General features: G+C 44.4%; 1 protein-coding gene across 3 annotated transcripts in view; it reads left to right on the plus strand.

The window, feature by feature from the left end:
* The first annotated feature begins 1,147 nt into the window (after window positions 1-1,147).
* LOC114871640 (four and a half LIM domains protein 2) overlaps window positions 1,148-27,324 on the plus strand; it is a 64,036-nt gene continuing 37,859 nt past the window's right edge. Inside the window, exons 1-2 of one of the 3 annotated variants that reach the window (XM_029177806.2) lie at window positions 1,148-1,842; window positions 23,010-23,095. In XM_029177806.2, the coding sequence (XP_029033639.1) occupies window positions 1,798-1,842; window positions 23,010-23,095 (131 nt within the window). In that variant the 5' untranslated portion in view covers window positions 1,148-1,797. Of the gene's footprint in view, window positions 1,843-18,283; window positions 20,699-23,009; window positions 23,096-25,021; window positions 25,225-27,324 lie in introns of those variants that run through there. The other 2 variants (XM_029177800.2, XM_029177805.2) reach the window with 2 other exon arrangements.

Consider the following 27,324-nt stretch of genomic DNA (forward strand, 5'->3'; position numbering starts at 1 on the left):
AATTTTTAATTTATTGCGGTCTTTTTAAAATATAAGTTTGTCAAATAATGATTTTAATAATTTCCAGGTTTTATACTGATTTTGACTGATTTTTAAAAAATAGAATCAAAACTCAAAATGATGTCTGTCGAAATTTTCGGCAAAGACATTTGAAAGTAAATGCAGTTGCCGAATGTCCTAGTGACCTGACAGGACGCTCCAAACAAAGCGATAATGCGAACAGTAACCTCCTGGAGGCAAAGGAGATTTTAGCATGTTTTCAGGATGGCTAGTAGTAGTGACATGGGCAGGAGAACAGACTTGGTGTGATGAGGTCATCGTATGGTTTTTTAGCCGCGCCGGCAGTCGCGACGCGGAGCGCCCGAACGCCGGCTGCTACGTATAATCCTGCGGCGGGGACATGCCTGCCATGTGCCTGTCCGCGACGTATCGTTTCTACAATCGCGAGTGCAACGTGTCCTCCTTCTTTCTCGGTGTCACGAAACCATCGCTCGATCGCGAACACGTTCACCTTCCTTTTTAATTCGTACGGATTCGATCTACCGGTTTCCACGACCGATCACGTTTTTCAGTGAGTTTCGAATCCCCCGACCAAGCTCGTGGTACAAGTGTTTGATTTCGAATCAACGTAATTTCTACCGGTTAGACAGATGACCGATTTAAAAGCCGACCGGTCAACTACGCTCTTAAACCTGTTTCTCTCCCCCTTGGACACGGAACACGTCGACTTTTCGAGTAGCCTACCTTCGTGGTACCTGTTCGTGGTATCTTTCGGGCTAAGTCCTTTCTAACGTTCGAGCGGATGAAAATTTATCCGCAAGAACGGTATTCACGCAACGATCGAGACACGAATGCAATTTATCTGCACTGATTTGAAATTCGAAGTTGTTTATTTAAGAGAGATTTCATTGCTAGTAGATTCGATTGATCGATTGCTTTTTTTACGTCCTTCGTAAATATTCAAAAGTTTTCTGCACGCCGCGAAAAAATGGCGGTAGGGTGGGGGGCTATGCTCTGAAGGATACCACGTGTTTCAGAGTAAAATCAGTCGGCGCATGCGCGAACCACGGTGCCCGTCGAGTCGACGAGTTTCAAATCTCTTATCGCAGACCGCGAAGCGTGCTTCTTCACGACGTGGTGCGCGTTTGATCCGTAGTACGGTGAACGTTAGTTCTCGAGTGTCGTCAACGAGATGCCACCGGATACACAGGGAGTATCGGATTCGAGCTCGCTCTCGGGAATCGATAATCAGTTTCTAAACGAACCTTGAGATCGTTCGAGGATCGAAACCTAACCTTGGCATACTCGGCATCCTTCGTCGTTACCGTTTCGTTATTCGCGTGACTCGTACGTTTCGTGGTGCTACGATCGTTTCGATGCAACCGTGGATTGCACATCGAGATTGTAAATAATCAGTTGTTTGTTAAATCAGCAAAGCATGTTTTGATCAGCAGTTGATCGCTTCGTTTCTCGTCGTCCTTTGCCGGTCGGTGCGCGACACGAAAACATTCGATCGAACACCCGATCAACACCGAACGCTCCAAAAGGCACGCGAACGTCGTTCAGTTATCGTGTGCGCGCGTAAGTAAACGATGATGCGTCGAGGAGGCTCCTAGGCTCCTCCAAGTTTAAACTTTTCATGTGCTGTCACGTTCGCGCGTGTCGTGTCGCGTTGCAATTTTATCAAGAGTTCGAATACGAAATTATTGTTCTGTGCTATCCAACAACGAGGACTATTGGAGATCGAAAGTGCAACGGAGCAAGTTGATCCGGAAAAGTGACAACTTCATCAACAAAATGAACGGCGTGCAGCGGATGCCAGTTGATGCCTTCGACGCCAGGGTGAGTTATTGAAATTCAGAAACATTTAGATTTAGTGCATGCTAGATATATAATTCTTTTATTTCAAATCGTACTTGAATTTGATCGAACAATGTGAAACATTGTCACATGGCGTGAACATAGCTGTAGAAACATTGATATCTAACGATATTCATTGTACACAAAATACGCTATGATTCCTGACGTGATCGTAGATCGCACGATAATCTACCGGCAGAAAAAAGATTGCCTGCGACAATCTGCACGAAATGCGTCTCGATTTACGAGGTTATCGTCGGTCGATGAAGTAAACCGTAGCAATGAAGGTTATTTAAAAAGCATCATTCGACGCGTGTACACGTAATCGGGTCGACCTTGGCCCGCGTAACCCAGTACATACAACGCCCTTGAACGGGGTCGTTACTTCTCGTTGAAGCAAACGATTGTACAGTTTCTATAGTTGTCTGGACACTGTCGTTAGTTATGCCTAACCGTGGCCTCGATAGACATCTTTTCCATGTTGAATATATTTTCTCCCCTTTCCACAATCTGACCAGTCCTTGAGCAATTTTTCCTTCTCTTTTTTCACACTTTTTGCCGACGATCGGTTGTACATTAATCATTCTATGAATTTTCAAATTTAATTTTACCGTACTGGTAAAATTCACCTCAATAACAGTCTACGTGTTATCAAAGATAAGTTACGAACCGAGTATTGTCTAAAGCAGGATATAGAATTCTCTTTGATAGGGTCAGTAGTAGCTAGGAGTTAATTTCCGTGGCATAGATTTTCATTTCACTCATCTTATGGAGAACCCGGCGGTTCCCAACCCCTCGGTTCGAATCCCAAAGGGGTTGCAGAGGAAACACCAGGAATCGTTACTCATTAATGAAAGTTTATGGGTTTATAGAGCGATCTAAGACGAAAATAATGGTATACGTATATTTATGTAAATGTTTGGAAATTGGTAGAAGCACGTGGTATCCGAGTTTAAAGATTCGCGACAGGGATCAATGAAAAAGAGTTTCTTAGAAATTTGTCATCCTTGAGTTGCCAGGCCCATTCGACGAAACGGAATGTCTTCGGGACTGGTTACCAGGAGGACATCGATCGCGCCTAGATTTATACTGTTCAGCCACGCGTGTCCATTCTGCTCGCGAAGTCTTGGGTTCCGTGTCGCGTTTAGTTTTCACGGTGCACTATTTTTTTTTTTTTAACAATTCTCAACATTGTTCCATTGAAAACTTTACATTCTAATTACACTCTTGATTTTACATTGAACTTAATTAATTATGCATTTTACGTTGACTCGGAATGAAACTAAACCATCCAACACGATTTACTGAAATTCACCATTTCCTCCCATGGATTCTTTTCTTAGAAAGTTCCTTAATTGTCGGTGATGGTAACACTCTGTATCCATCATTGCTTGATACAAACGCGTTCGTAGTACTTAAAAGGTTAACGGTTAGATTAATCAGCTTTCTCCGAGCAAAAGCAAAAAACCACGAGGACTGTTCGCGTTTAATTGAACGTCAGTGGCGATCATTTGCATCGGAGGAGAAAAAGAGGAGAGAGAGCCGGGAGACGACGACGACGACGACGACGACGACGTCGACGACGTGGACAAGGGAAACTCGTATAACACCGGTATCTGGCCGCAAATGCGAGCCGGCTTCACCCACTTTCATCTCTTTCAAGGTGGTCACCGAGAGAGCATTACCATTCGGTAAGGGACAGGTTCGTGTGCGTATGTACGTGTGCGTCGAACATAACGTGCAATTAGGTGTCTTAACACCGAGGCTGGTGCAGCAGGTAACGCGATACCTGTACCCGGCCTATGGCAACGCGACTCCATCGAGCCAGAGGTTGGACTGGAGCTGAGTCGACACGCTAGTGTCGATTTCAACCCTCCAGGCTCAGCCTATCTCCTCGTCTCTTGGAAAAACTTTCCTTCCACCACTTGCATCTTACTCTTTTTTCTATCTTAGAAAATTATCTAAGTTTTGCGTTGATTAGAAACCGATTCCTCGAAAGGAAAATGAAAAAAAAAATTCTAAATTTTCAATTGATCTTTCCAAGAGAAATCGAAAGGGTTAAACGTGCCGTATGTTGAGAAGATGTAGTCATTTGTCTGTTCGCTAGCAGAACTCTCCGAAATGCTGTTTACGCAGGCCGGTCGCATGATAACGTTACCCCTAGAGAGGAAGTTGGTGTAACCGATATAAATAGCGTTGACGAACCTCGTGCAATCTCGTAACGCGATCGCCCCGCGATTTCTCGCGCTTTTTGCCGGTCGAATAAGAAGCGCCTTTCGAGACGCTTGATCGATCCGTTCGCGAACAAAAGATTTTAATCGTGTTGCAACGAACACTTTATATCGTAATCGTTTCTCGGCGATATCGATCGATGAGAAAAAAAAGAGAATCATGCGATTCGATTGACTCACTCGTCAAATCTTTGATGACGACGACGACGACGACGTGTCTCGAGGATCTTTCTAAAAGTTAAAACCAATATTTTGTCACGATCGAGACGACGCAGTTATTAATGTCGGAAATCATGACGCAAGTTTGCTTTTTGACGGACTTTGAACACACCTTTCGTACGGGTTTCTGAAGAGGAACTTGCGTTGCAGGAAACGGCGGTAACGTCGCGATTTAATTGGAAATGTGTTAGTTTTACGTAATGATTCGCGAGTTTCTTCGACAAACGACGTTTCGCTCGATGCTCGTGGTACTGTAATTATGTTGCTAATTAAATTGGCACGGCAAAAGGATCTCGTTTCGATATTTTGCTTAGACGGTGCCGCGATGATTAGCGCAAGGTCTCGCGTTATTAAGATGCGATAAACCAGTCGCGCGTACCGTGGCCACCATCTCGAAGGCTGCTCTATCTTCGAGTCCGAGTGAAAGCAACCATTCGCTTCGACACTGTTTTTCTTTTTCCCCCTTTTCCTATCCGCTCGGATTATTTTTTTTTAATTTTTATTTATCGAACTTTAGTTTCGCGTTACTTCGAGGACTTTCACGTGTCCCGGTTACTCGTGCTTGCGATCAGCAATGGTCAACTTACTTCGCGTACGCTATCGTTTGAAAACTTTGCAGTTCCGTAACGATCGAGTCGGACTTTTCTTTTTTTCATTGGTCGAACAACTTCGAGAGAAGCCTAATCGTTAACCTCTCGTCGAAAAGTAGGGCTATTGTTACCTTACGAAATTGCCGCGATAAAAGGCGCGATCGATCATCGGTTCGGCCGGACAGGCCGCTATTAATCTTGTTTCGTAAAAGGCCAGGCCGCGAATCGCGAGTTACACGGTGTATTTAACCGAACGGCTCATTTGCCGCAATTAGGTCAATTATTATCATTTACTGGAACAAGTCGTGAAACGGCGCGAGACACTGTTAGGAAACGAGCTACCGCTCGGTTTCATTTTTTTCTTCTTCTCTTTTCCTCTTCCGTTCGTCGGTGTGCCAGGCTAGAATTTTCATCGTTATCAAGGATTATCCGTGTTCTTAATCCGAGTCGATGTATCGTTGCGAGCCTCGTGAGGTCGTCTCGAAAAGAAATCGAGCGATCGCGAGGCGCGGATGATGCATCGCGAAGAACTTCCGTGGTGTTGCGACCTCATAACTTCCGGCCTGTGCGCCAGCGAAAGTAGGCTACCTCGTGTATCTCTTCGCGTACCACTTTTTTCTTTTTCCATACTTTTTCTTAGCACGAAAAATTCTATGGAATCGTCTTTACATGATCAATATCTAATAATTTAATTAAATGCAACCTCACATTAAGCGTGTAATGAACCTTGAAAGAACGTAGAGACACACTTTACTACTAAGTTTCCATTATAGTTGCAGTAATATGAACACGCGAGGAATACATTAACACTGAATGTTAATTACACGAAAGACAGATCGTTTAAATACAAGGTGAGTCAGAAAATATCGTTAAAATCGTTAGCAAACATCCAAGCTGATGATTCGAGACCGAAGGAATTTATATTCCCTGTTCGTTTTAAGTTCGATTGAAAATTCGATGGAGGAAAACCGTACGAAATTACGTGGTTCTTTAGCTGAAATTTTCACTTTTACGATCTTGCAACGAAAGGCGAACGAACAGGCTACCAAAGATAGTTTTACGATTTACGAGACTACCATTTTTGGACGTGACTTCTGATTGAACGTATCGACGTAAATCCGATTCAGTTTCGAAAGATCGTATCAAGCCGAGAGAAGGAGGTGAAGAGGAACGTTTACGCGTGTCGGAGAACGCAGAGAATCGTGCCAATGTTGCTCGTGTCGTGTTTTCATTTACGGTTAAACGAGTCGTCGAACGACGAACATGGTTATCCAGTGTCGACTAGAGAATCGTCTCGTTCGAAACCGATCGAGCCGATCGGACGACACCATTAGCGATTGGCTAGGAATCGTTAAATATCTCGTTTATTTTCGACGATAAAGAAATGTCTGAAATAAACACGTTACGAAGGAAGGAAAGAACCGATACCTTTGAAAGCGTACCTTCAATTATTTCATAGCGATCAGACTCGTTTAATTATCCGAGCGTGCCTCCTCGTTTTTCATCGCTCGAGAATTTATGTCTTCATCATTGATATACAAAACGATCTCATATTGTTGCGCTATTTTTAACGCAACCTTAATACAGTTGAAATTGAATTAAAAACGAATCACAACAAGGAACGAAGCTTTATTTTTACTTCGAACGTATCGGGAAGATGCAAACCGACATCCCACGGTTCGTATTGCAATCTGTTGCCAATTGAGTTAATTTGTTTCGCCGAAAGAAATCGAGGTGATCGTTACGATAAACATTGTATCGGTGAACCTTGGCGGCAAACGGGTTAATAGAATTGAGACCGGGTCGCTCGGTTGATTCTACTGGTAGAAATAGCTGATTTATTAGAAGCTCGCCCTGTTCAGACAGAAGACGCGAAATCAACGTAGGACTTCCGTGGGCAGTTACACGTGTACCCGTTTATCGAAGAGATTTCAATTAACGGTGACTGACGATCGTCGGGGCGGGCGAGGTAATTGCCGTTAACAAAGCAGCCTCGGCTCTTTTTGTAGTCGATCAAACGACTGCTTGTTTCTCGTGTCGACTTAAACGGTTTCGCTTGTTAATTTTCCGTAAACGTTCGCTCGCGACTAGGCCAGATGATGAATCGAAAGGAAGCCGTTTCCGCAGTTTGCTGTCGCGTCGCAAACGGAAAAACATTTTTAAACAGAAACGTGAGAATTTATATCTACTGTAACAGAAGTAGGAGGAGAAAAAAGAAGAAGAAGAAGAAGAAGTAGGTTTGTTTTCATGGTTCGCGTGTCGACTGGTGACTCGCGATAAAATTCACTAGGGAATCGCGTGACTCCCGTGGGATGCTTACCTAATGTTCCAAGAGGAATCATAATGTAACGCGGCCAACTTGGCTTACGTCTACGTAAAAGCGTAGCGACTTTGCAAACGGCACGCTGCTAATCCCACGAGACGCGTTTTCAAGCGAACAAGATGGATGATTGTCATGCTTCAGGAGTGGCCGGTTAATTCTTTCGAATAATATGTATATGTGTATGTTGGAAACGTGCGTTCGATCGACCGTTAGGTAGATTAATTAAAAAAAAAATTATGAAATATTTGATTTTCCCTGCAGCTAACGCGCGGTGGCTGATTAATGCGCAATTAACTCGTGCATGGAAAGTAAACAACCGGATAATTGTGTGACTCGTACCCGATCAATCATAAGTTATCTGATCGATGATGTATAGTGTAATCATTACGCATCGATAATACGATTTCACGTGTGCTTATCTGATCGCTGGATAAACCACAATAATGTTTTTACTTTTCATTTCAATGAAATGTACTCGGAATCCTTGGATGATACATTTAATCGTACACTAGTGGAATTGATTCTGGACACTTTTAAATTTTTACTTAAATTTCGCACTTATTCAAATTATATTTTATATTCTAATCATTGTTTTCTAATTTTAGGGCGACCCTTATACAAAAAAATCAGTAGAAGCATCATTTACATCCAAGTTTAGATTTTAAAAATTAAAATTTTAAGACATTTACAAACCAAATCGTGTGAAAATATTACGGTATCCAATTTAGCATAGCAGAATATACATTTTCTGCAGAAATATGAAATAAAGAATATTTTTATTCAAAGTGTCCAGAATTAATTCTACCGTTGTAGAATCGACCAGTCATTTTCTCAGCCCGTAATTATCGTACGGATTTTAATTCTGTCGAACAGCGAGCAAACGCAAACTCGCGTGCAAACTATTTTCTCTCAGCTCTCAGCCTCTTGGGATTCCGAATGAATTGGATGACTGGCGATTGTTCGATTCATTTATAATTTCATGCTTCGACGAGTTCCTCTCTGTTCGACACGCAGTTTTTCTGCGTGCAATATCGCCACGCTTTACGCTCCTCGTGAAATTCGGAAGGCTTAAAATCGTGTCACGCCTTTGTTGTTTCGCTTTCTGTTGCAATCGCGGGCCAAGATATACCTTGAATCGTTGGTTCAATTCATTTCTATTTCTATTTCTTATATTAAAAAAAGAAGAACATTCAATTTTACGAAATGTTTACGGATCAACAACGATGCATCCTATAGGTATACGCGAGCCTAAACGTTTTCCAATAAGGTATCAGCTTTCGCACCGCGATTAATTGGATCGAAAGTTTCGAGATAGGCTGTCAACCCTATCGCAGAAAAGGTGAACACATGGTTCGCGGTGTATATAGCCAAGTATAATCAACCACGCCCTTTTCAAGCCTTATCTAGGCTGCACCCTTCGATCTTTTTTCATCCCCTCTAGGCTTGATTCGTCCTCGAAAGGTTAGCCTAGCTTTTTCCTTCAGTCCCGCGGGACGAATTGCTTCTGCTATGAAACAAAGACAGGGACAGGAATTGGAATAATTGTCTCGCGTCCTTGGATCCGTGTCATCTTTTGATACAACTTCGTGGAACCGAAAGTAACCGAAACGGAAATTTCTGCCCTTGGCGAGAAACTGTATTAAAAATGACAATTTTCAAGAAGTTCCAAGCAGACGCGATCGAAAAGAAATTGAGAAATCGTGTTTCCTCTTTTGCTTCGTTTCACGTTCATACAGCATTTTAATCCGGACGAATGATCGTTGTCGAAAGAACACATGAAGCTGGTGGATGGAAGAAGCGTAGTCGTTGCGTTTGCTCGAAGGATTTCGTTTGGAATCGTTTGTGCGGGAAATTGCTTGCGTTTGACTAAACGTGCGCCAGTATCGATCGGCCGAGTCAAAGTGAACGAAAAATATGAAAGATTCTCTTGGAATACACGTATCGTGCATTGAACCATATTGAGCAAGGTCGCTTAGATTTGATCGGAATATTCTTTTATCTTCGCTCAATTTCCGGCAACAGTAGCGTATTTGCCAGGAGATTTAACCCGCAGAAATTACCTGTGCGTACTGTTTGTCTTTGCTTTATCAGAACGTTATGAACCACCGTATATGTATCGTGCACATCTGCGCTTTTATGGACTCGAAATACGATTGCAATACGTTCGAACATTCGTACACCTGTTCTTTGATTTGTACGGTTAATTAGCTACTCGGTTAATCGAGGCTATCTTTTTCTGAAAACTAGCGGTTACATAATTGAACAGTCGAATTTTGTATAAACGGCAATCGAGCAGAGTGTACGTCGATAATAATTAATTTAATACGTTACACAACTATAACTGGCAATATCCCAGGGCCAAGTTCATGATAATAGCATCCGGTCCAACGATACGGTTTCCGATCAAGGCTGAACTCGTGTCGAGGACGTAAGGAATTCGAGTGTGTGTCTGCGGTATTCAGGATAAGGGAAATATGCAATCACCGTGCCCTTGGAGGAGGCCGATATTTAGCCGGCAGGTTGACGATAGAGAAATCGGGGTCGCGATTCTAACGCGTTGGAACAATACACTTTGAGATCTTTTTGCGGGATATTTGGTGAACGGATTGGAACAGGTGCCATAGCTAACGGCCATTCGGCCTGATTTTACATCCAACTACAACTGGCTGTCCCTTTTTTTTTTTTTTTTTTTTTTCGTGATTCTCGAGTGTGCTTGCATCGGGACAGAGAGAAGAACAACGAGTCTTTGCATGTCTTTGCGTTGGAAATGAATACGTGGGAGTCTGAAAGAAACAGAAGCAGCTAGGCAAAAAGGAACAGAAGAGCCTTTTCATCCACGATCGTTTCGCGTGCCGTTCCTATCGTTTGGAATAATGTTTCCACCACAACATGTTCATTCATCAAAGATACTTCTCTCGGTTTAGACACCGGATTATCCTTTACCGTGGTTAGTAAATAATGAAAGTGGATAGGTTAGAACGTCGATTATCGAAATTAATTTATTACACCTTCCATCGATTCTTCCTTTTTCTTTTCGTACATTTACACGCCATTGTATTCTAGTTTTTCTATTGATCAAAGTATCGCGCCTAGGGTTGTCTTCTGTCAGTCGTCCGAGAAAGTACGTGATTCTTTCCTTTTTGGTAATTGACTCGACGTGGATTTCCCTCGAGGGTAGTTGACAAAAAAGCTACTGTAATTTGCACGTTTCATTTACTAAGGATACCAGATAAATTTAGGGTCATTGCTTTCGTTGTTTCCAAGGTGTGACAACTCGATAACGACTCGTCCCACACGTTCATTGTTCTTCTCGGTGAAGAAATTTTTATCTATCACCATTCGCGAATTTTTATCTCTTTACTCGCCGATACTTACATCTTGCCAGCTGTACAATTGTCAGTCTTGGAAAGGTATTTTAACCGAGTGAATTTGACGCATTCCTCGCCACTCGAGAATTCGCTAATAGTTTCATAAACACTCCGCAACGAACGTGCATAAATCGTCGGGGAACAGATTTACCGTGACGGAAACAACGAGCCGGGAGGATTAACTTTGAAGATACAGCCAACAACGTGTTACCGTCGCGATTATTTAGGAGCACGAGGCGTGTGCGCAACTCGGAAACAGAACGTAACGTGGTCGTTCATAAATTATACAATGGCGTACTAACATCGTTGAACCGCAGGGGCAATTAACCCTTATTAGATCAAGTGATACGACCCTGACACGGCTAGGAACCACGGTCAATCCTGTCCACCCGACCTTAACGTAATTTAATAACACTCTTCCTTGTTATTAGTAAATTTTTCCGTATAAAATGCAGAAAGGTACGCGAACCAGCATAATATCCAGTCTACCTATATATTTACGAAATTCTACGCTTGCAACATCGTTTCCGTGAACAACCATTTTCGTGGACTCGTCATCTGCCCACGTCGACCGATTAATCGCGTGAAATCACGCGAAGCAACTGGTAATCCATTAGTCGCGTCCAGTTACTTAATGAAAAGTCGTTTGGATTACCAAAGTGCTCGAAAGATTCTTCCTTTCCACTTCTCTTTGCCAACACGTGGCACCAGTCGAGCTCATTTTCGATAATATTATCAGTTACGTTTCTCGTTGCAGAACATTTCAACTTTTTCTGAAACTCATGAAAAATACAATCATCCTTGCAAGGGAGGATTCCCTTGGACTAGTAGTTTTATTACTTCTATGGCAGTTCTACGGAAGGGATATGGAAAACAGAAAGGGACTAGGGAAGAATGTTTCTTCCGGGTATTCAGAGTCAGTTCGAATGACATAGGGTGATAAAATAAGGGTGCCGTTACTTGGGAAATTGAGAAATTTTTACCGTTTTATTATTTTATTATTAGTATGTTAAGACAATAGGCGTTAAGAGGCGGGAAACGCGGAAACACTTGGTGCAAGCTTTCCCGAGGCAAAGGAGTTCGATCGAATTGAAACAGTCCCACGCGAACGACATTCTTCGCGCAATAGTTGCTCCCGTTTCGTGGTTGGCGGTGTAAGAAAAATACGGGAACGTAGTTATATACGAACGGTGATATCTGGAGTAGCGTGTCGGACACGTGAGAGCGAGCGCAGGTGACAGTGACCCGAGAGCTGGAGCGGGATCGTGAACGCAACACGCAGCAGCTTGACTCGAAAACGCATTCGTAGCTTATAAGCATGCGTGACACAATCGTTCGGGAATGTCAGTGTCGCAGGGCCATAGGTTCTATATTCTATGGTGTCCCGTGCTCGCGAAACAACCGTCAACTCCACCTCGACTATGTCAATAACCGAGTTACTAGTCGGCTGTGCATATTCGTATCGAAGTTAATCGAATCGTATTCCGAATAATCGAAATCACAGTAGGATTTACTAAAAATTTCATTTTTCCTGATCGAAAGACTTTGTTTTTGTTGCTCGTTCTTTCGAGGCTGACCGTCGTAGGTCGTTTCGACGTCGCTTTTATGAATAATGTAATAAAGAAATGCTAATCGAAATACTTTGGAACGCTTTGTGTTAACGAATCGCCGTGCTGGCTCGTGCTAACGATTCGATGAATCACGGCCGATTGCGCGTGGAAAGCCGTGCAAGAAAGGGAAAGCCCTCGGAACTGTGTCGATTGCCGGTTTAACCCACTCGATTGTCTGCCTGTTTTCTAATTAGCGACATTAATTTATCCCCGGGCTGTTCGCATTCTTGTCCCTTCGATACGATTACATTGGTAACGTTGGTTCGAAGGCGTTCGAACGAATCGATGAAAGATGCTGCAACACCGTAGCTGGCAGATCGCCATTCGATCCGGTGGTGTCTTTTGTTTTCTTCGTTGACCGGCTCGCAAAATTTACGACGTGCGCAGAAACCTATCGGCACCGTGAAAATGGAATTCTTATCTCGCAACAGCTCCGAAAAATGATCTCGTTTCCCACCACCTACGATACTTTTTTTCTTTTCTCTTCTCTCCACCCTGGTTCCTCGTAGTTTCGGCTCGATGGTCTCTGTGGGAATCAAGCCTTCTCGGGGAACAACGTCTCCGATTCGATACGTAGAATTCGACTGGAAGAAAGCGGATTATCATTCCGGCTGCGTACACTCGGAATAATAAAGGCCGCCTTGGCCAGACAGGAATTATTTATGCTTCATATTGGACGCACAGTTTAAATGACGCCATTTCCGGTCCCGCGTGACATCACATCGCTCCAATGCCAGGGTTCATTTTCGCCGATTCCTTGTGAAATTAGAATCTCGCATGGCTATTCTAAACCGTGGAATCGTCTATCGTGTCTTTTCTCCAGCGAAGATAGAGAAAGACGGTTCGAGTAGCTTAGCCAGGATAATCCTCGGGTAATCGCGATGCTTGCGTCAAATGAAATGATGCACCTGCAACGACACCGACGTATGCAGTTGTCGATGCGCGCTTATTATTTTTTCACGACGATTAGAGGAAAGTTTTTCCTTCCCTTTCCTCTGTTGATTCACGGGATATTCCTTTAAACGAGCAGAATTGGCGATTCACGGTAAAGTAGTTTATCAGAAACGGCTGGAAATATACGTAACCAGTAACACCCACAGCGTGACGCTCGTTTCCCGTATTTGTTCAGCAAGTTTTCTGCGAACGCGTATCCTTGCGCAGCATCTGCATCCAATAACGGCCAACGCACGTTACGATACGTTACGGGTAATTCAAATTGAAGTAGACATTATGCGGGATTCAGGTCTCCATCGAAATTCGATAATTCCTAGCGGTCCGATTCTCTTTTACGCGATTCCTTTAAAGAGCAAGGCTATCGCTGTGGGTGCGCTGACGTAAGGCGCTCATTCAAAAAATTATTCTCGATTATCGAAGAACGAAAAAATCGTTTTCATTTTATAACCATCTCTTTCGGGCCGTGCTTGAAATCGAAGCGCCATTGCTTTTGAAATTTCCGACACTCGTAGATCCCTTTAATACCGGCCTGGGATATGGTCGATGTCCATTGGAACAGTCTTGCGATCACCGCCTGATGTCGCTGTTGGATCAAGCGGAAACGATCGATCGATTCGGAGTCGCGATTATTCAAATTTGAAAATTCATGTTTTTATTCGAAAGTTAAACGGGGCCATTATTTAGTTTAAGTACCATTTAATCACCACTTGTGAAATTCACAAACTTTCTAAGATAATGGAAGGGTTAAATTTGTGCCTCGTTACTGTTTACAGTAATTAAGCACCATCAGATCTGCTTAACAATAATCCCAACAATACTGTTAAGTATTTAATGGCGCATGTCACTGTTGTTCAGAGCTGGTTCATAATACCACGGTGAGTCACTTGAACCAGTGTTCTCGTTTCACTAGAGCACGTTGGAATCTCGAGCTTATCGAGTGGTACGATTCTTTGTTTAAGTACCACGTAGCCGTATTGCAACGGGTCTGATAGATGAAATATTTTTCGGTCCACGTCATAATCTCGTGAGAACGTAGGATTTTACTGAAATTACAGAGTCGAATCGCGGAAGACGATTTGCAAGCTTTTTGCTCTCGTAGGTCACACTGTTGTACCGTAAACCTTCACCTAAGAGACGTTGATTGATAAATGTGTTAGAAGCTGAAGATCGCTTAGAATCTAGCTACACATCGTGGAAAAAGTTTTTTGCTCCCGGTGCCGTTACTTGCGGAAGCACGAACCATGATATACCTCTTTTACGCGATTGTCACAGTTTCCACGAAACGATTCTTAAAGACTGATTGTGTGAAAATGAAAATTGAACCGTTCGAATGGCATACCTTGTCCAGCTAGCGATTCAAACGATGGTACATCAATTTGAAAGCTTAAGGTTTATGGAAAACGATGCGTATCTGGACTGGCCGTTTTGTCCGTTTTACGTGGTAACGGGGTCTAGGCTACCCGAACGACCACCGGTTCACAGCGGATCGGAATTAATGGCTGTAGGATAAAAGCGTAGGACAAGAGAGATCGCTCGTTCGGTAAACGTTATTGCGGGCTCGATTGCAAATTACACGTCCACCGTCAGATCGGCCTAGTATTCGCGCATATTCATTAATTATCGAAGGATTCAAATTCTTCGACTCTTCTACAAGGGTCGTAAATGAATTATTTTGATACCCTCTGTTTTTGGCCAAGATAGATCTTCGCGTAAAACCTTTTTACGAGCGGTATGTCACTACCTATTCGCGATTACGTTATATCGTTCGCTTCTATTTCCGGATTAATCTCATTTTTATGCGCCTCGGTGCAGAAACAGCCTGGAACACGATTTTACGCGTCGATCGACGTCTGTCGGTGAAAAATCCAGAAGGCGAACTAGTCGTTGGAAAAACTGTTGCATAAGTTGTCTGATAGAAGGATACGTATTGCTTTCCCTTCATAAACATCGTCTCTCCACCGATGCGAAGAAGAGCGAGAAGATTTTTCTCGGTAGATCGGTCGATCGGGTGTAGCTCTCTCCGTGACACAGATAATCGAAGAGCAAACCGTCGCGTCGCGTCGCGTCGATTCGACGGATATCCTCGACTCGGTCTCACCATTTCGGGCGAAAAGGTCGATAGGCGCGTAAGGCCCCGTTCGCCGCACTGTTACACCTTTCTGTACGTATTGAAACACGTACGTGTGTACGGAGATGGCGGGGGCGTTGTGACAGGACCTTGTCGCGGCCCACACACAGGGCTGTAGCTCGGAGATTCCACGAAAAACTCCTTGTCCCGTGGCGTTCGTTCCTTCGAAAGAACTCTGTTACGTAGCACCTATGAACAGCGTTAAAATTCTTCTCTTTCCATAACGAGTCCGTCAATTAACGCGTTTTCACTCGGTCAATCGACGCGTTAACACGCTGGCTGCCGCGGTAGAAACATGCTTAGTACCGTGCCTGATAATATAGATTACGAGGAATCTGTTATTTCGAATTACCAGCGTGTTCTACCAAGTTTTACGTACGTTCCTGCTTGCGTGTCGGTAGATCCGTCGAGGATATTTAATTATCGCGACGTTCGACCGACTTTTTCAAAGGATCCTCGTAGGAGGAAGCGAGAGTTTCCGTCGACCATCAAAGAGGATGCATTAAAACTACGGCCTTGATTTCACGTTTATGCGTATGTATATAAAGGAAGATCGTGAAATCGATCGTGCACAGCCTTTAGCCTACATAACCGATACGTTTCTTTCTCGAACTCTCTCCTTCTCTTGCTCTGTTTTCAATGCAGCTCGCACTTTTACTTTGATTGCCCGATGTGAAACGAAATTGTTTGCTGATTCGAGGAAACTAACGCTGTTTCTAACTATCGATGCGGTATAAATCGTGATCATTGGTAAATCGTAACAGTTGTAAAGTAATCGGCGAAGGATACAGCACCGTTTTCTTGTCTCGAAGCGTAACGAGACCGTTACCACCCTCGTTTAACTCGAATTATCTTGTCTCATTAAACAAGGATCGACCGGTTACAACGAACCGCTGCCTTCCGTCGATTTTATGGCGCAAGTGAACCGCAAATGTTTTCATTTTCGTGACAGCACTGCGTTTGTTCAACCTTGCAAAGCACCGGCTTTTAGTTACTTTCTTCTTCTTCGTTTCGCACCGTGAATCATCGGGAAGGTTCATTTCCTTGGGCCTGACCAGCTGACGAAAGTACATACCTTGAAGAGATTTTCGAGGAAGACTCGAGTGTCGTTCTATATTGTTTTCTTGGACTACCTTGTGTCTTCTTTTTCGAGCTACTCGATCGTACATTTCACGTTTCGGAGTACTCGATGAGTCAAACCCGTCTACGTGTAATTCGCCACGTCAGTTGACTTGTTTTTAGGAAATTTTGGAAAGAGGATCTATCCGTTGAAACATTCCAACGACGTCTCTCCAGGGTTCCATCGAACATAAACGAGATAAAAGCATCGTAGTCAAAGGGGGATTAGCTCTTCTTTCTTCTCTTATCTATCACCCCATTATCAGCCTGAACTTCCCGAAGACGAATCAAATTAGGATAACGTTTCTCTGATCTTGGTGTTCCTGAGTCGTTAAACATCCGCTAAAACCTCATTAAGTTGCAAAACACAGTCGTTAGAAAGGCGAAATAACGAGTGGAAGTATCACGAGCAGTGGTTCAACAGAGAAAATGATCCGATTCGAAGCGTCGATCGTTTGGAAGAAACGACTATAATTAGACAGAGTCTAGAAGACCGGACAAGAATCGAACTAGCTCGAACGTCCAATAAAGGATAATCGAGACGGGCTACATTGTGTAGTTTCCAGCATCGTTTCACTATAATTTCTTGCTTCCGATTGCGGCGAACAGCAATTACGTAACTACATCGTCATCTTGTGCCAGTGGAACTGCTCTTATGTTCCCTTGAAAGATACCAACAGAGTGGAAAAAAAATACCTATAAACCGAACATTCATTTATACGCGTAAATGCTCCAGTATTGCATAATTTATTGAAAAGGCGGTAATATTTTTAATCGCTTCCGCGTGTGGTTAATGTAAATTTAAGAAGGCGATATTTGCAAAAGAAGGATCGTAAAATGGCAAGAAGGATATATTTAAAGGGAAAGAACCGTGTATCGTCGACTTCACGGAAGAATTCCTGAGGAGCGATTAGAAACTAAGGGGAAAATTGTAACTCGGTGTAATAGTAGGGAGTCCATTTAGACATCTTCGAAAGGACTCGCGTTTACCAAAATCGAAACGTCATCTCGCAACCCTCATCCTCGTGTATCGAATAGTCCGAAAATCTCGGTGAACTCTAGGGAACTCGAGGGAACTCGAGTGGAGCTCACGTGGACGTGCGGCGGCGGATGAAGAGAAGGACGCTGAGGAGCCGGATTAACGGGAGAATCGAGTGGTCCGCCTCACCTCGGGGAGGACCAAGAGTACGGAGGACAGCGAAGAAGAAGGCGGCGGTGTGTAAAGTAGTGGTGTAAAAGGGGTCGAGGAGGGAGGTGGTAGGAAGGTGGTTGCTGAGGAAGGGAGAGGAAGAAAGAGGAGGAAAAGGGGGAGGGGAGAAACACGCTCTCCTCCGGTGCACACTCTCGTGGTGACTCGAACCGGCAAAGTGCTCGCGTTCGTGAAAGTCCACAGACGACTTTCAGGGTCGTCTGCTCCGCTCGTTCGGCCGAAGCCGGCTTCGTCTCGCGAAAAAGGAGCCACCAAAAGGGATATATCCAAAGTACTCACTGGTCTGCTCCGAAGGTGGCGAAAGAACCTCGAGGAGAAGCTACCTCGCGTCTTTCCTTCGATTCCTTAGTACACCACGTTATCGTCGAATCGATGAGATCGAGCCGCGACGCGTGTCTTCCTTTCTGTTGGTCGTTTTCCAGCTGGAACGTCGAAACGCGTCGTCGAGTTCCTTGACACCGCGAGCAATGTCGCTCGCTTCTTGAATCCAGCACTCGACACCGAGGCAGCTTCGTCGATACGCGATCGAATAACTGTGACTTCCGTCGCTTCTGTCTCGATCTCGAACGAGAAGTTACGCGCGTGACAAACTGGAATCGCGGACAGACCGATCGATCCGACCGACAAGCTGAAAAACAAGAAAGTTGAAAAGTGGACGGTGAAGGAAAGAGTGTTGGAAGAAGAAGATGTCTCGTCTTCGTGGTTCTGCATCGTCGACGACGAAGGAAGGTACGAAGATCAACTCGTACCACAAGGATCATTTTCGCGACGAGCAAGAGGACGAAGCGGTGAAATCTTGTAAAAACGGCACGAATCGTTATCACTTTGGCATGCAAAGGGACGATGAGAGAAACGCTCGCAACCACAGGGAACACACGAACTCGAACTCGAACGAAGATCCAGACTTGATGTACAAAAAGAGCAAGCAACACTTCGGCGCCTGGGACATCAAGGACATCGTCCAGGACGAGAGTCAGAGATCGAGGAAGCTGAACGACAGACCGGAGGAATCTCGATTAACGAACGGTCGTTCGAAGAACCACTTCTCCAGGCCGGATCGTTACGAGGATGAAGTTGTGTCGCGAGACGATCGTGCAAGAACAGGATCCATCGATCGTGATCAGACTGGATCTAACCGATCGAGGAAGAAGGACGGTTGGGATCATTCAGACTCGAAAACTCCCAAGTATTCTCGATCGAGAAACGACGGCAAACTCGATTCCCAGCGAAACGACGAGAGAGATTTGCTTTTGAAAGAGATCGAGAGCTTGACTGTGGACGGAAGATCGCCGGATCGAAGGATCCGAGCGATGATCGAACGATTCAAGTGTCGCGAAGAGGACAAATTCAAATCGAGAATGGATCACGATTCTCTCAGTCCTGACAGAGAAGATTATCGACCGAAAACTGGTATCCGGGACGAGGATCGTAACAAAGTTAGGATCCAGAAGGAGGATCGAGAGGACGAGCGAAGATCCACCAGATCCAAGGCTCGAGAAACAGAGAAATTCGATCGCGAAGAGAACAGGAGTCGTTCCATCGATCGAAGAACAGAGAAATTCAACGATAACCCTAAATTATTCTCTGATAATTTAGAGAAAAATCATCAGAGACGATCGAAAGAACCCGAGGAGGATCATCCTCGAGTCAGAGACAGTCCTAAACGAAGAAGCTACGTCTACGACGGAAACCCAGAAGACTTCGATGTGCGAATACAACGATACGAAAGAGCCGTGGTAGAACCCAGAAGAGAACTCGAATCTTCCAGAAGAGTTTCGTTAAAAGATTCCGAAGGTGAGTTAGGACGAAAGGAATCGTTCAAGGATCACGATCGACAGGTGTCTAGGAAGAGTTCCTTCAAGTCTAACGATTCAAAAAAGAGCCACTCCAGAGACAGAGAATCGAATTCGACTAGAAAAACATCGTTCAAGGATCAAGAGAACGATCTGTACAGAAAGAACTCGTTCAAGGCTCAGGACAACGAGAGGAAGTATTTAGAGAAAAATCCTGAACACGTTTCAAGGAAGAGTTCGTTCAGAGATCAGCTCCAGGAAACGGGAAGGAAGAATTCATCCAAGGATTCGGATTACGGAAGGATCTCGAAGAACCGAATCGACGAGAATGAAAGGAAACGATCGTTTAAAGGACACGCGGACGGTGTTAGTAGGATCACCTTCAAAGAACAGGACTCTGAATCGGCCAGATTCCAGCCGTGCAAGGAGCAGGATTCGGACATCGGCAGAGTAAGTTTCAAGGATCGTTCGAACGAGTTGTCTCGTAAGAACTCGTTGAAAGAGAAAACCGTCGAGTTTGCTGGAATCTCTTACAAGGATCACGAGGACGACGAGGACGAGGAGTCGAGCAAAGTGTCCTTTCGAAGACATTCACCGAATGGAAGATACGTCGAATTCGGTACGGTGTCTTATCAAAATCACGAGGACGAGTCGCCGGCCGGGAACGAGCGAGATTGCGATCTCGAGAGAGACTCGTTCAAAGAACGAGACGCTTCGTCGAAAAGACGTTCCTCGCCGAGGAGCAAGAGCCACGAGATGCTGGAGAAAAGATCGGGCAGACATTGCAGACCGTTGACGCCACCGAAACGAGACGATTCGAAGGATCGAGAGGAATTTAACTCCAAGTGTTGGCACGAGAGTAATCGTATCTTCGCGAGCAAGTATCTTCGAGAGAACAGCAAGTATCGGGCGAATCCTGACGGTCGTTCGGAGATCGAGCGAGATCCTTCGCCGGAAGTGTACGAAGAGGATGCCGAAAGGCGAGAGCAACGATGCACGAAATTGGAACCGTACAATTTCGCCGGCGAGGATCGTCCTCGTGACGTGGACACGCGAAACGGTGCGACGATCATCAGGATTCGATCGAGTCCTGACACCACCGTCGAGAGGAGACGTCGACGTCGTCCTGTCCAGGACGCGTACGCTGGACGACGAAGACGTTACGAGATGGAGGAGGAGGAAGACAGCGACGAAGAGGTGGAGGATAGGCAGAGATCGACTCGAGCGGATGATTCGACGATGGCGAGAGGTGTTTCTACACCCTCGAGGAGGGTCTGGAATTACCGCGAAGGGGTATGGCATTTTCATGAGTCGATCGCGTTCGATCGGTCCTTTATGGTTCAGAAGCGGGAAGCGATATTCATTAATCGATGGAGAAGATGAGGAAGAATTGATATATTTTTCTTTGAAATTCTCGTCGCACTGTGTAATTCGTTTATTTTAGTGTCAAGTATTGGGTTGGCAATTGAATTCGTGCAGTTGCAGTGTGCAACAAATTTCTCTGTTCGATAGTGTGGCGATTATCAATTTCTTTTGTCTGGATATTAATCGTTGATCCTTTTGTTTGTTTTAACGAGTACACTTTCATGTTCCTGAAGTTTGACCGCAACTCTTTTTTTTTTTTTTCAACATCCTGTACAATCAGGAGAGCTCGTTCGAGCGTCGTATGAAACCGAGTGAAAGTAATTATGAGAGTAATTAGGATTATCAGATGCATATATAAGATGAAGTAAATGTAGAAAGTTTTCATTAAATTGATAGTTGACGATAGTGAAATCTTTTAATTCCAATCCAACCCTATCGATACCATGAAACTTGTAAATTTTAAACAATTTCACGAAACAATTGTTACCGTAAGGCGGTTTAACCTCGACGAAATCGCGGTTCAAATCGAAGAGAAAGCGAACGGTTCCGCTTGTTAAAGCGTCGACGACTAATCTTTCAATTAATACGCTCGGTCGGTTGGTCCTTTCTTATGAAACGGCAATAAAATTTTAACTTTCTCGTTGGCAAACCGTCGTTCCGAGCCGCGGTTCCAGTTTAGTGTTTCGCGAAATTGGCTCGAGAGAAAATTGCACCGCGTATGATTTTTTTTTCTTTTTTTTTTTTCGTTCGACTCGACAAGAAATTATTGGACCGTTCGTCGGGTCTCTGTCATCGAGAGACGGCTTAACGCAAGTTTTCAATGTCCTTACGTAATTTCCACCGTGTATTGGCCAACAACGCGTCATGGAAATGTCAGCGAACCGCCCACAAATGGAATGGTCGCGTGTAGGACACGTATTCAGCCACGGGATCACATCTTTCCTTCGTCGAGTATGTTGAACGCGAGGCGACGTAAAAATTTGCACAGCCTTTGTCCACGGGGATAATCGATGCTCTTCGATCATCCTCGTTAACGATGGACATGATCGAAAAAACGCCTTAACCGCGCTGTAAATGGACGCGAGTGTTCTCGTTTAATAATCAGGTTCTTTAATTTCACTCTGAATTCCCCTTTGCAATTATTGACATTTTGATCGTTGCTGTCGCATTATTATTCTTCACGATCCTTGTACGTTCTTAAAACGTCGAAATCCAAGCTCGAGAACATAAATTTGGCAAAAAGGTGCGCGATTTCCAGGTGACTCCCAGCTGGCTGAACGAGACAGGATGAAAGAAAAAAAAAAAATTGGTCCTTTCACTCGTGAGTCAGGACGAAAAATATGTTAATTAGACGAGACGCGCTCGCTGGGAGTTCATTATTCAGCATTACTATATATAGACAGCTAGAGACACATCGGCTCACATATTTCCCGCGTCTACTCGATATTTGGCGATGCCGATGCCGCGACCTGTTCCACGTGGGCGGGCCAACCATATATGCCGGCCGGAAGGTTCTTGAACGCATCCAACGCGTTTAGAGCTTTCCATCCTCGCTATGTCGCTTTTATATCTCTGAAAACCATCAGTTTCCCGATCCCAGTTTTCGTATCGAGCTTCTTCAATCTCGCGTCGTGGCTGTTCGAACGCGAACGCGTGGAAGATTTAATTTTAAAATGAGGTAGATTCGATATTACGTTGATCGATTATAGCCACGTCTGTTTCTTCTGTACCAATCGACGCCTTAAAAGCATATCGTGCTTGAAAGTTTGAAAGAATGATTTATTTTCCCGACGAAAGATCGATGTCGAGAAGAAAGATTGATGTTAGGTCGGACGTTGGTAGTAAACATTGGTGCGACGATGAGACGTGCAATTAAAAACTTTTCCCAATTACAAGGTAGAATCACACTTCGACCTTGTCCCGCTTCGCACGTAATTACCAGTGCGTCACGGCTGCGCGAAAGGATGACGCATTTTTCCTCGTCTGCTTCTGTGCTTTTCATTGATTGTCATTTTTTTCTTTTTTTTTTTAAACCCTCTATCACTCGCTGTTACAATGACTCGAGATTGAATTGAGATACGTCAAACGCCGCCCTCGGCGACTGACATTTGCAAAGATGATCCAAACCTTTCACCATTTTGCAATTAGTACCTATCGAATGTTGCTCAATCTTGTTTCACCATTGAAGTATATCGAAAAACGTACGATTAAAGATGTGTTCTTCTTTGTTTCTTCGCAGGGTGTCCTGATCACGGATGTAGAAGAGGGTCAGCCTTGTTTGCAGTGCGGGGAAACGTGTTCAGGATTTTCGCCCCACACATGGAGGTAAGTTACACGAGTGTTTTAACGATACCGGTAGAAAATGAGTAATTTTGAAAGTAGACGGGAAGAAAAGTTGCCGGCAACGTTAATTCCGTTGATTCGCAAAATTGAAGGCGCACGCAAATTTCTACTCGTTACACGCTCCAAGTATTTCCACTTCCGTCGAGATAAGAGCGCAGAGGAAATTGGCTTCCGTAAAATACGAGGACGATTAAGAAGCAAGTTCGTAACGCTGACATACTTAAGTGTCAAACTCTTCGATTTTCCCACGTCCGTTAATCAGCTTCGAATGATCGATGAACCTTATCGTTTCTCAATTAGCTATCGCCCGTCTAATGCGTTCCATCGATCGATCGCCTCCTTTAATCGGCATATCGGGTTGCTATCCTGCAATAATTATCCTCTTCCATTAACTCGAAGGACAGGATACGCGTAATCCTTTAGCCTGTTGATTATCGACCGGGCGAAAGTTGCTTCTTAATTTCTTAACTAGAGTCGACGAGTTATAAAACTTTGAACAAAGAAAATTTCTAACGGTTCGAGTAGAGAATAAACATTCGTGCCAGGAGACAAAGGAGGCGAGAATCGAGTGGAAAATATACGTGGCTAATCGACGGTACGAAATCGTGCTGGAACCGTTGTTGCACGCCGTGTCCATTATCCGAGGCGTAACTGAGCAGCGGTGAAATTACCGGTAGCCAATTATCCTCGGTGACTTACGAGCCAGTAATGCGGTAACGACGAATTAATTGATCGGTCTACCCGGTGTTCCTTACAGCCTCATCCTGACAATGACGCGTGGGACAGGATTTTTCAATTTGAAAATTCTCCGTTACTTTTGTCTATGCGCTGACGTAAAGGAGATGAAAGGAATTAATTATTATTCCTTCGGTTCGGTTCACCGGCTGGCCGTCGTTTCTCTTCTCCCGTTGAATCAGCCTCGTTAGGTTAGAAAAACAAGGCCGCTTACAATTATTCCGGAGCCAGTAGATAGCTCGTTTTAAAAATAAATCGTTGACATGTGACTAGCCGAGATGAAACGAGACAAGGTGGTTGTTCAACCCGTTCCTGGTAAATTTAGATAATTAATTTAAGATAGTTTCATAATTGTAAACACATACTTTGAACGTTGCATTTCAGTCGTAACTAACGTTCAGTATCGCCCACGTAAGTATCACGGAGGTTGGTAATTTACGCAATAAAAGCGAACGTGTTCACGTTCGTAGTCGATCGACGGGTATTTTCGACTGTCATTGATCTCGTCAACAAACGAACATAAACTTTTGATTTACGAGGGCGAACGCCACTCGATACGAAATATGACTTGGACCGATTAGCCAATAAGCAAACTGGTAATCTAGTCGTTTAGCTATTTATCTCCGTTCGAAACTGCGCCACGTGTTCGCTTATTTATAGGCATTTCAGTTGCCAAATAGTGACGGAAGTGGACCGATCGGAGGAATCCTCGTGACTACGCTTTCCGACCAAGCTGGAGCCGCGTATCCTCGTTAAATTACGCTGACTTTGAGCGTTTTACGAGGGTATCGCGTTTTCGACGAGCACGTGGCTCTGATGCACTTAAGCGCAATAAGGTGCAGTTGCACGGAGGAAAGCCGAAGACTGAGGAGTCGGTTTGGCGAAGAGCGGCGGTGTAGAACCGGTAGCCGTGGCTCCCTTGGACGATCGGGCAGGCGATCGTTCGAAACTCGAGTCACGCAGGCTGCCGACACACCGACGCCGATCCGCTTCTGCGTCCTCGCAACCCATTCGTGAGTCATTCCATCGCGAGCTGGCACTCGCTTGCATCGCGTACACGCTCCGCTCCGTTCCTATACCTTCTGGCGACTCGAAACGCACGCCACCGCGTGCACGTGGTTCGCGCAATACGCGCCAGTACAGGGCTGGCGAGCACCGCGCTAGTTTCTTCCTCGCCGGTATCCGCCTCGCGTATTCTTGGCACCTGTCTCCACCACCGAAACCACATTCGTCATCAGTTCTTCCCAGCTCGTGTCCAGGCAACGCGCGTGTCACTCGATAGATTTCGGGCAAAGTTTCTCGGCCTGTCACGATGCAAACTCGTCGCCGTTCAAGTGTATCGCACGATTAGAAGTTGTTACGAACCTGCCGGATTGGTGCGTGTTCTACCTGTTGCGCCACCCGTGTAACTGCAAGTGTGCGAGAAACCGTGCTGATTTAATTACGCCCTCGTTTCATTCCATTACCTGTGCTGTGGTAATTCGATTTTCAGGGTGGTTTCACGAATAGGGGTATCATTTATCACAGTAGAAATGTCAATGCGTGGTCAGCCACGGGATTAAGTATAAATTAATTTAACCGAGTGTCACTTAATGGGTTACCATGAAACGTTCACTCTGAACTAAAGAATTTCTGTCGAAGCAAATCTATATTTAAATCTCGAATTTGTTTTTTACACGTGCGCACGTATTTTTTATTTCCATACCCGCATTCCTTTCAAATGCAAATTCGGGTATTTTTCTTTTTCAAATCAGAAGCGGTTTCCGGGAAAAGTTAGTAGAAACATCTTTTCTTAGAATCACGTTCAAGTATTTCCTAGACCCTGGCGGAAGAAACTCTCGTAAAAATCGAGCGTAGTTTAATGTACAATTGATATTGTATATATCGATTCTCAGCCAAAAAAAATTAAATGGTAACGATCGAACGTATTTCTGCAACCATTCGTGACACCCGAACGATCAAATTTTTCATTCTCAGACCTTGGATTAAAATAAAAACAGCCAAGTCAGAGTTAAAAAATTTTACAACGAGCTCGCTAATGATATGTCGTTTATTTTGATGGAAAACTAGTTCACGGAGCTACTGGTTTCGATCGATTTAGATTGGAGCGAAAGGGCACCTGTTGCTTTGCTCTGCTCTGTTGCGCCTGATATCAAACAAGTTGCTCGGAATTCTGTTTTATAAGACTCGAGAATTCTCGATACGTCTTTAGAAATCTACCCCGAGCAACGATTAATTCTCTCAGTCTCTTCGGAGAAAACGTTCCATCGTTCATTCTTAATTATCCTGTCAACGCGCTAATTGCCACAGTAGAAGCTGTCGTGTCTAGTACGACACGCTATAATATGAATTATTCGGGACACGAGTAGTCAATTTTTCAACCAATCACACGTGCAATAGTTCTATAAATCTTTCGATTTATTAAGAGTAACACGTTATTACTCATCGCCTTGTTTCTTAAACTTCGAGAACCAAGGAACGAACGAACCTACTTTCAACTCTTTGTTGTCGAGTCATACTGTTGTTTTGCATAGCAGCGTGATGTTAAGTCATCGTCGTGTTTTCATTCCGTGCGAGGAATAAATATGAGGTTGACAAGCAAATTTCGCGACATTTCCTCGGACGTAGTTCGGCCTGGAACCATATCGCGATATACCCTGTGCAGTAAATATTTTCTTTCTTCCGGCAAAGATGACAGACCCTTCGGCGATGGTGATGCAAGTCGGCGTCGTTTCGACGCGTCTATTTTTACCTAATATTTCGAATTATCCACGGCGCGGACAAGCGAAATCTGCCTACAGAAACGACCTGGCTAGGTATGCAGGTCTAGTTATTTTGAGCGGGAAAAGAGCGGGGAAACGATTAAAATCCCCCGTTAAATTCACTCGGTCTACCAGTTTTATTCGTCTCGCGTACAGACGATCTCTGTCCAGTCGAACGAGTTAAAAGTTTGCGGTCCGGTTTTGTACGCGGTTTAGAGAAAAGTGTCACGAGGACATAAGCGGGTCGAATTTCGTATAGTAAGGGACTATCGAATGACCGTGTGTACATGCTCCCTGTTTCGTGGGTCTATTTTAAATCAGGCCCACCTACCGCGTTTTCAAACGCAGTAAACGCTGATTTACAGCTACCTCGGCTTCCGAAAACACGATAAAAGCCTATTTTCGCCCGGTCGATGCCGACATCGGCCCTGGCCTTTTCAAAGAAACACACGGTTAAGTACTCCAAGGGACCCTCCTGAACGTTGACACCGTAAAATCAAGAAAGAGAATCGTTCGATTTCACGCTCGCCTATTATTACGATCCCATCGAACGATTCTCGGTCGATAATTACCAGGACGATTATTAGGCGCGACGAAGCGCAGGTGCCCGAACGCGTGTGGGTCTGACACGTCGGTCACCCACGCGTCCTGCAGTGAGATCACCTTTATACTTTGACTTTCTTAGTCACGAGTGCTGTTCGGTGTCGTCTCGCG

The sequence above is a fragment of the Osmia bicornis genome, chromosome 6, assembly GCF_907164935.1.
Source record: "Osmia bicornis bicornis chromosome 6, iOsmBic2.1, whole genome shotgun sequence".
NCBI lineage: Eukaryota > Metazoa > Arthropoda > Insecta > Hymenoptera > Megachilidae > Osmia > Osmia bicornis.